The sequence below is a fragment of the Salmo trutta genome, chromosome 14 (assembly GCF_901001165.1).
Source record: "Salmo trutta chromosome 14, fSalTru1.1, whole genome shotgun sequence".
NCBI classification, from domain to species: Eukaryota; Metazoa; Chordata; class Actinopteri; order Salmoniformes; family Salmonidae; genus Salmo; species Salmo trutta.
Genome location: NC_042970.1, coordinates 25,498,251 through 25,508,741, shown reverse-complemented (window position 1 = coordinate 25,508,741; position 10,491 = coordinate 25,498,251). Strand labels below are relative to the sequence as shown.

The window sequence follows — 10,491 nt, the reverse complement described above, 5'->3', positions numbered from 1 at the left end:
GTTATGTGTGGGGTCTGTGTGGGGTCTCCAGCCACATTTCATAGTAATACTGAACTCGCTTGCTGATATGTGCAGATGCATATCTGATGGTCCAGGGATATTATCATTTGAAAAGAAGCTGTATGGCTCTATATATTGTTACATTCAATGATGGTGGAAAGAGGAAGATGAGTGTTTCCCATAAGTGAGGTGTCTCCTCTAGTGAATACATGGGTGGCCAAAACACACAATGCATAACCAGGTTTAATGTCCATGGATCTTTCGCTCTGTTGGGACAGAATATGCTAGTTCCTTGGATACTTTTACATTTCGTTTTTCATGTCAATGTTCGTGGTTTAAATAAATATTATAAGAGCATTTGGGTTGTGTAAATCATTGTAATGAAACATCTAATCTATGAAGTTCAATTAAACAGTCTTTCTCTTGAAATACAAGCAAAACATTAGTCAGAGAAGTTCCCAAAAGCCAATCTCACAGTGTTCTGTACTTTTGTGTACCAAAGCAAAGTGATTCATGGTACCATTGCAGCGGTAGCCTGGTATGCCTATGAAAGATGTTGGGAGTTATTAGGCCCTTTAACCATGTCAGAGAGGTAATTAAACCATACCTCAGTAAATAGGAACACTTCGAGTCATCCATCTAATAGATTTGGGATGTGCCTTCTAAATGGAATTCCATTCCACAGCATGTGAAATTTATTTCAACGTTATTCTCTGGTAGCTAATTATATTCAATATGCTTTAACGATATCCAATTCTATGTTCCTACTAATTATTTCATATTACGATCAACCACAAACCTGTGAAATGGAAGGGATATTAAAAGGGGCATTTGGATCGAGGTAACAGTGTTGGTCCTGAAGCCAAGGCCAAATATGAACTGTTTATTCCTTTATGTGAGGCTATGTTTCCCTCACTGTGTGGGAAAGTTTAATCTTACTGGACCTACGGTAGATGGATTTTCTCCCCTGACTCTTTGAATTATTGCCATTGAAGAATTCCTCATGCTTAATAATATTGTTTAAAATTCATGGGGCCTTTTACAGCTTGATTACCACTAGAAAGCCACTCACACATTGTATTTCAGGAACAGAATTGTATTTCTGCATCCAGCTGAGTAAATGGCAAGACTGGCATTTTATTCCAACATCGATACAATAAAGAAAATCAATGTAGCCTTATGCTGTGCTATTCATCAGGCATAACCACCAGGAATCAATCCATTACTGTGGTCATTGTTTCAATCATAATGCCACTTTACTGAATGTTGATGTGGAGTTCAATTCACACCATTTATTATGGTCCATTTTTCAACCTTGTACCAAACAAAACCCATTCCCTGGACTCAACACTGTTAGAAAAATAGGTGCTATCTAGAACCTAAATCGGTTCTTTGGCTGTCCCCATAGGAGAATCCTTTGAAGAACCATTTTTTTGTTTGAGGTAGAGGGTTCTACATGGAACCCAAAATGGTTCTACCTGGAACCAAAAAAGGGTTATCCTATGGGGACAGCCGAAGAACCCTTTTGGAACCATTTTTTCTAAGAGTGCAGGGAAATGCTTTTAAGCACTTTACAATTGAGTTGAAGGAAATGAAAGTGTATCAAAGCTTCAACTGAAAACTATGAAATTTGGCTTCAAAATGCTTCTCGTAATGTTTCAAGCCTTCATTATCTCACTGTAAATGGTATTTTTTTGTCTCTTCTTGTCTTTCCTATATATATATATATATATATATAAAACTCTTATTTTAATTGAATGTGATATCTTATGTTTTTCTTGTCTAATACTGTTCTGTACTTTATGTATTTGTACGTTTTATGTGGACCCCAGGTTAGTGTAGCTGCTGCATGTGCAGTAGCTAACGGGAATCCTAATAAACTCAACTAAACTGGTTATTACGAAGAGCAAACTTTTTTCCAAATCAGATACTTAAAGTTAATGACAAATATGAAGAAAAACCAGCAACAACAACATTTCTGCTTTCCACTACTATGACCTCCGGCAATGTGGAAGCAGATCTATTGCCTTCAGCTGACTCTTTGGCAGGCTTGTTGTCTCCTACGGCACACTAAATCTGATTTGACAATTTCACAGATCCCAGAGCAGCTGCTCCTCTTTATTAACCACATGTTACCTTCATTATCCACTCGTTTTTAGCTCCGCTTTGCATGGAGGTGCCCACATGCATGTTCATAGCTGTGACTGTGGAGTTTAGAGGGCCTTTAAATGTTGTTATGAGCACTGATTTGGTGGGATTAAGAACTGATGCAAGGGAGAGAGATTTATGAATAATTCAACATTTACATGTTGTGACACTCATGGAATATAAAACAAGAACAATAACTCTGGTACAAGTCTAACCCCAATAAATTCTAAGGAGAACAACAAAAACACCACAAAAAAACATCTGAGGTAATAATACAAGTCACACATTACATTTAAAGATGTATGAACTGTAATCAACCACATCAGTTCAGTTCAAAATACTTTTTTCAACAACAGTGCCAACTGAAGAATTATCCACTTCACAATCACTTGAAACTTTGTAAGTTGTCGTTATAGAGATTCTGGATCGGAAAAAAGACAAAACACAATAAGTCATGAGTCACTAACATGAACCTTCTATTTCAACTAAAGCACTCATCAACAACTTTAACATCATAGGCAAAACATTTTCAATGTAGCCTTCTTTATAGAAAAAGACCTAAAGTGGTTCTTTACCGGACAGTTTAGCTGAATTGTTTCCTCAGATCAGAAGCCTCTGCTGCCATCTCCTCCTCAGTTCTCCACCTGGAAGGGACGTCCTCACTCTCACGGTCATGCTTCTGGAGCTGCACATAAATACATCACATAGTCCTTTACGTTACTTTACTAAAAGTCTACTAAACAGAGGCTACTAGTTGATGAATAAACACATGTATACCCAGACTTACCCGCACGTACGCACACACATAGTCACCTGTTTACCTCAGTAACTGGAGGGAGAAATTGACAAAATTCCTTTGAGTATGCACCAGTGAATAAAAAACTGTTTCAATGTAGCAGAATAAACAAAGTTGTTGACCGAGTGTTAGCAGAAACATTAGCACCCAATAGTCTCTGTGCACTTGATTGTTCCACCAGATTATAGAATATAAAAGATGATGCCCAGTGGAACTGGGGCACTGGTGAAATTCCATGAAATGCTTAAAACAAAAACAACAACAACCTCACCCCTCATTTAGTCTTTTCAGACACAATCAGAATTGAGGTTTAAAATATAAATGTCTCGCCCTTCCAACAAGGCAAACAAGAGGAACACATGATGGTTAATTGAGAATAGCCATGGAGGGGAAATTGTATGACTGTGACAGATTCTGACACCCGTGCCTGTTGTTGCTGTTTTTGTAACATTCATAGATTTAGAGGGAAACAATGTACTTCATCACACTAATGCCTCCCCCAGGACAGATGGGCTGACATGCTGAGGTTTGGGAGGTGTCTTCATTTTAACTTCCGGGGGAGGGGGTGTTTATAATGTAAAGCCACATGCACTACATACCCTCTCCCAACCATAAAAGTCACAACAGCACGGGGTGGTTTCCAACTGCTAAGGCTTCACATTGGGATCTGTCATATGTGGCTATAGTTTAGATGATGTTAAGATGCAGGAAAGCCCTCAAGGCTAGTATACAGTGTTCAGAATGAGATGTCTTTCAAGCCACACAAAATAAATAAACAAAAACAGTGCAGAAGCTGGTTGGTGATATAGATTTTTATGTCCTTGAGTTATTTCCACAGCACATCTAACATGTTTGTGGCATGCTTGGTTAGTCTAGGTAAAAAACGATGCAATAAAAACACCCACCAGTTGAAGATAGCTACTGTAACTGCACGGCACAGAGAGGGATGTTTTATGTTCTCAGAGAGCTAGGCAGTAAAATGACTCAACGTGTAATAGATTTCAATGTTTCCCCGCTTCCTCTCTAAACCGTCTGGAAGCTAAAACACCAGGGGGTCATTATTTCAATACATCTTCTCCTTCCAACACTGACAATCGATGTTCTGTTTTGTTGCATATTCTTTTTTGTTATATGCGCAAACAGAATATGACCCTGGCTTGAAAGCTTGTCGGATTGGGTCCTGTGGAAAGCAGGAGATGGCCAGTTGGAACATGAGGACATGGGGGTCATCTCTCTAGCGCCCTTGGGAGTCATGCTAGTCCCTCTTCTAGGCTAGGCTGAACCCTCTGCCTGTTCATGTGGGTTATCTGGGACCACACCAACACACTGCTCAAAACCCAGACAAGCCTTATCTCAGACCATCACACTGTATTAGGATCTAGTCCATTTACCTCACAGGACATGGTTACAGCAACTGGAGGATGACATTTTGTTGGAAAGGAGTTAAGGGGGGGAGTGGTGGGGTTGGATGTAGTCAGAGATTTTCAAGCTTCAAACGTTGAACTGAAATGGCTTTGTAGGCTCACGTAATCCCAGAAGACGTTACAATGTATTTCAAGCGTAGAAAACTCACATCAACATCGTATTTCACTGTAAGCAAAGGAATGGGGGAAGGAAAGATATGTCTTTCTGATGTTGAAGTTTTTATTTTTCTGGTAGAAAATTCATTCACAGTAAAATGAATTGCACACAGTTTTAGTAAGGCATTGTCAACTTATCAGAGATTTATAATGCATGCAGTAAGTCACATCATTTGTCCCAAATTGATTTTCATGGGGACATTGTGTATTTATGGAGCTCAAATATATTGTGTCCTTGCAACACAAAATACCAGCTGACACCTCAGATTATGTCATTAGAGACACTAATATTGCAAATTAGCCCTGAGCTGGTGACCGGCCTCTAAACATTTACTTGGGCCTCAGACATCATATTATATCAAGGCAAAACACAAAAATAAGCCTAAATTGTTCTCCTTTTACTTAACAGTGTTGATTCATGGGGCGAACATATATTGAGTAAAAGCTGAATTGACAACAGCATGGAAAACTGGAGGATTACAGAACAATTGCTAATAGCATGCAATGTAATCATGTAATATTAACAAAGACTTGTCTTTGACTTTATCTGAATAATCATCAGGCACATCAAGACTTAATCAAGGATTTTTGTTCTCCATCTAAAAATCCCCCACACAAATGATAGCTTAACTGTTATGTCATCGAACTTTGCAGTGCTAATTGAGTCTCTTTGAGAAAATACAAAGCACCGAAAAACAATAAATATTCCTTTAAGTAAGACACTTTTTTTGCTGAAAATGCATGGAATAGGGTAGCCTTCTTACAGTATCTCTTCTTGGAATTGGTTTTTCCAGTATGTTGTAAACTGTAACCTTCATACAATGTAAGTTCTTCATAGTTCATTATACTATTGAAAACAAGTTCCTTGACTTGCACATTATAAGATCTCAGCATGTCCAAGATAACAGCAGCACAATTAGCAGCATGGTGTGTGTGTGTGTGTGTGTGTGTGTGTGTGTGTGTGTGTGTGTGTGTGTGTGTGTGTGTGTGTGTGTGTGTGTGTGTGTGTGTGTGTGTGTGTGTGCGTGTGCATGCATTTAGAGCAGGTGGGTTGGTCTTCCTGCTTTTTCTCTGAGAGAAGGGAAAGCTGATCCCCTTGTGTCCTCACTAGCAGCTGTGCGGATGTCCAAATACGCACTGGTGTGTGTGAGAGCGTGTGTGTCTGTGCCTCTCCATGAGGGTGTGTTAACCACTTTAGTATAGCCCTACTTCTCAGTAGTGAGCCTGAGAATGTAGAAACCCTGTTAATACTTTCAGTGACAAACGTGCCCATGAATACTAATGCTGGAGATGACTCGCAACATGGCCACAACCGTCTGTAGGTACAGTACAGTAGCTGGCTAGCTGTCTCACAGTGTGTCAAAGAGCAAATACAGCAACTGTCTATTCACATTGGCGGGAGCAGCATGTGTGAATTATCCCCCCCATGGCGGCTTTTAATGTATCAATTTATGCCCTTATTAAAGACATAAATGTGGAGCCAAGGAACATAATGGTTTTGTTTGAGCTCCTTAACATTTAACACAGCACTCCAGTGAAAGGAGACACACCTCCGCTATCAGCATGGCTTTTCACTATGGGACTCTGACATACATGCCATGGCATTACAATGTCACACTAGAGGTCAACTGATAATTACGTGTGAACAAAAAGGACTTCAGAGGATAAGCCTTTGCTCTCAGCATAAAAGACATCCTCCTCATTAAATAATTTGTCACACCCAATTTACTCATAAATGGAAGTTTGTGGAATTCAAATCCCTCCGGGTGCATCAAGGCTTCTGAATAAATAAGGAAAACTGGGTTTTCTGAGTAACATACACTACCGGTCATACATTTTAGAACACCTACTCATTCAAGGGTTTTTCTTTATTTTTACTATTTTCTGCATTGTAGAATAATAGTGAAGACATCAAAACTATGAAATAACACATATGGAATCATGTGGTAACCAAAAAAGTGTTAAACAAATCAAATATATTTTAAGTTTGAGATTCTTCAAATAGCCATCCTTTGCCTTGATGACAGATTTGCACACTCTTGGCATTCTCTCAACCAGCTTCATGAGATAGTCACCTGGAATGCATTTCAATTAACAGGTGTGCCTTGTTAAAAGTTAATTTGTGGGATTTCTTTCCTTCTTAATGTATTTGAGCCAATCAGTTGTGTTGTGACAAGGTAGGGGGGTATACAGAAGATAGCCCTATTTTGTAAAAGACCAAGTCTGTATTATGTCAAGACGGGCTCAAATAAGCAAAGCGAAACGACAGTCCATCGTTATTTTAAGACATTTCAAGAACTTATAAGATTTCTTCAAGTTCAGTCGCAAATATCATCAAGCACAGAGATGAAACTGGCTCTCATGAGGACCCCCAGAGGAATCGAGGACCCAGAGTTACCTCTGCTGCAGAGGATACGTTCATTAGAGTTACCAGCCCAGAAATGGCAGCCCAAATAAATGCTTCACAGAGTTCAAGTAACAGACACATCTCAACATCAACTGTTCAGAGGAAACTGTGTGAATCAGGTCTTCATGGTCGAATTTCTGCAAAGAAACCACTACTCAAGGACACCAATAAAAAAACGAGACTTGCTTGGGCCAAGAAACACGAGCAATGGACATTAGATCGATATAAATTTGTCCTTTGGTCTGGAATCCAAATTAGACATTTTTGGTTCCAACCGCCGTGTCTTTGTGAGACGCGGTGTGGGTGAACGGATGATCTCTGCATGTGTATTTCCCACTGTAAAGCATGGAGTCGGAGGTGTTATGGTGTGGGGGTGCATTGCTGGTGACAGTCTGTGATTTATTTAGAATTCAATGCACACTTTACCAGCATGGCTACCACATCATTCTGCAGCGATACGCCATCCCAACTGGTTTGGGCTTAGTGGGACTATCATTTGTTTTCAACAAGACAAAGACCCAACACATCTCCAGGCTGTGTAAGAGCTATTTTATGTTTAACGCTTTTTTGGTTACTACATAATTCCATATGTGTTATTTCATATTTGTGACGTTCTCACTATTATTCTACAATGTAGAAAAAAGTTAAATAAAGAAAAACCCTTGAATAAGTAGGTGTTCTAAAACTTTTGACCAGTAGTGTATGTCAATACAGAAAAAATAAAAACATCTAATTAATCCGCCAACATATTTACACAAGATTCAGGACCCAGACCTCTTCATCCCCCATACAATTCAAAGATCTAGTTATGTTATGTTTATTGAGTTATTGATAATTAATGGTTCTAGTCTCAGCCTCCCATTGAACCTTAGAGACCATGATAGAAATGGTAGATGCAAGGGCATATCTTTTAATCTCCACTGGTAATTACCTTTGACAATCAGCTTCTGCAAGACACATTTCCAGTCATTGGTTTGTATTTTGAATAGGGTGAATGATGATTTCACATGAGATGACTACTGTAGCTCAACTCTTGTACCATTCAATTTCACTCCTAACTCTCTCAGATTGATTCAATTATGTTGGGTTTTCAATATATGTTTGGATTAGGGTTGCAAAACTACCGGTAATTTCCCAAAATTACGTGAATCTTCAGTCATTTTGGCAATTAACTGAAAATCTATGGCAATCTATCATAACTTTGGTCATTTATACTTGAATAACTTGTATAGAATGTATTCATATATAGTATATATTTTTTTATATCTGTGTCCATATTGTCCATGAGTTTCTAGTAAATATACAATATGGTTCAAGAGAAAAAAGCCTAATTAATGAAAAAAGCATCTGATCAACAATGACATTATTTTCAATTAACTCTGCAATTCTTCCAACTATTGACTTTTCTTAACAACTGCCACCAGTTTGACGCCAAAACATTGACAAAAAATACATATTGACAAAGTAAAAACATTTGAAGTGTGTAAAAATATATAGAAAGGGTATTTCATGCTGAAACCCTCATATTTAAAACTAATGGTATTCACTAAGTTGATGGTTTATATTTAGGATAATATTTTACAGCCTTGTCATTCCCCCAAAAATTTTTTTATCATTATTTCATATTTTTTTATATGTGCCAGGGATAATTACAGACACCTGTGATAATCTGAAGTACCCAAAAGAGCCACTAGATGTCTTGTCATAGATCCTTGAAAGATACCAAAATTATGGTAGTTTACTGACAAAATTCAAAAGTTTCAAGTAACTTTTGAAGTTACCCTCTCTTTGTGACCCTAGTTTGGATACATTGGTATGACAAATCGGGCTATTGGCAGCTTATTTAAAATATTTGGCAATTATTGTGTTTTTGTTAAAATATTACACAGCATCCGTGCCATAGTTGATAGACAAATTGTTGTCGGTAAACAAACAAAATATACACTGTAGCCTGAACCATATTCTATTTTCAATCAAGACAGTTACAGTAGGCGTGGCAGGATGTAGGAAAGAATCAAACTACATTTTAAGTTAACATTAGACAATGAATTTAAGAAGTAAAGTGTAACACTAGAGATTGCACTATGGCATCAGGCTTGCGAAACAGTAAAAGCTGGCCCACCCAAGTAAAGAAAAGTATTTACAACTGTACCATAGTGTCTTATAACAAGTTACACAATGACAAATTGTATGACAGCGACAAAAAGTAAGTACTAAATAGGATTCATGGATGAATAAAACAAAAGGAGAAATGTTAAATATGAATGAAAATCTAGACTAGCGTCACACCCTGATCTGTTTCACCTGTCTGTGCTTGGCTCCACCCCCTCCAGGTGTCACCCATCTTCCCAATTATCCCCAGTGTATTTATACCTGTGTTCTCTCCTTGTCACACCACACTGGATTACTGACCTCTGCCTGCCCTTGGCCTGTCGTTTTGCCTACCCCCTGTTCTAGTAATAAAGTTGTGTTACTTTGACACTGTCTGCATCTGGGTCTTCCCTAAAACATGATAACTAGATATGGTTGCCAGGGGCAAGGATATTACAAATTTCCTCCAAACCATAATATTTTAATTGCACTGCCTCCTTGAATGATGCAGGGTGGTGGCTACTGGTAGGAGTTAGTGTGGCAGCATGGGGGTAGCAGTGTTGGATAATAGTATGCTGAAGCCTCTTACATCAGAAACAAATAGACTGTACAGAATATGCATAACTTCCAAACTGTCCAACATATTTTAAATGAATGTGTGATTATAGAAATTAATATGCAACCATCTCATATTAGTCAGTTGGTTTGAACAAGGTGTTTACAGCGCTTTACATACAATTTGCATCAAATATGAAGATTCCTTATGTATTTTTCAAAGCTTTACTGGTTCTACCTTCTGTTTGGTTTGTCAGTCACATATTCTGGCCAACAGTAAAAACCCAGGAGACAGAGAGAGAGAAAAGAATTTCACATAACCACAGTAAGAACAGATTGCCCTAGCTTCTCTCCTCCTGTCTTTCCTCTGTGACTGAAGCCATCTTGATGGCATGTAAAAACATTTTAGCAGCTGGTGTGGTAATTACCCAACAAAAATAATATTCCCAGATTTTTTTGAAATACCCTTTTTCTGACAGGCTGTCAAACACGCGCCTCTATTCTCAGACACACTGATTAAGCTCGGGAGGTTCTGTGATGCGAACCCGTCAGACGTTTCGAGAGAACACATGTAGAGATTCTATTGGCTTCCTTCTTGGCCACCTTCCCCGTACACTTGTGTTCCCCTGCTGAGACCGCCACAGGAGGGGCTCAGCACATGGCCTGTCGTTGAAAGAAGCCAGCTTTCATATGAGATCTCAGGTTCAGGCTGCAGACTGCACTCAAAGTACAGTAGAGTACAGTCACATGTTGCCAGAGAGAGGGCTCATCAGACACCCATGAGAGAGAGGGGCGTGTGTGGGGCTAGGGAGGAGAAGACATGGCACAGCTAAGGATTGTGAGATGTTCTAATTTGGTTGAGTCGCATAATCTCTAGAGTGCATGCATGAAATGATTTATGAATCATAGAAACA

General features: G+C 38.8%; 1 protein-coding gene across 2 annotated transcripts in view; it reads right to left on the bottom strand.

Moving 5' to 3' along the window:
• Positions 1–1,753: 1,753 nt before the first annotated feature.
• Positions 1,754–10,491, bottom strand: part of fhit (fragile histidine triad diadenosine triphosphatase) — a 318,522-nt gene continuing 309,784 nt past the window's right edge. For both annotated transcript variants that reach the window (XM_029775001.1, XM_029775002.1), the window contains exons 8-9: positions 2,724–2,833; positions 1,754–2,569 (exon numbers count right to left, since the gene is read on the bottom strand). In XM_029775001.1, the coding sequence (XP_029630861.1) occupies positions 2,732–2,833 (102 nt within the window). In that variant the 3' untranslated portion in view covers positions 1,754–2,569; positions 2,724–2,731. The remainder of the gene's footprint in view (positions 2,570–2,723; positions 2,834–10,491) is intronic.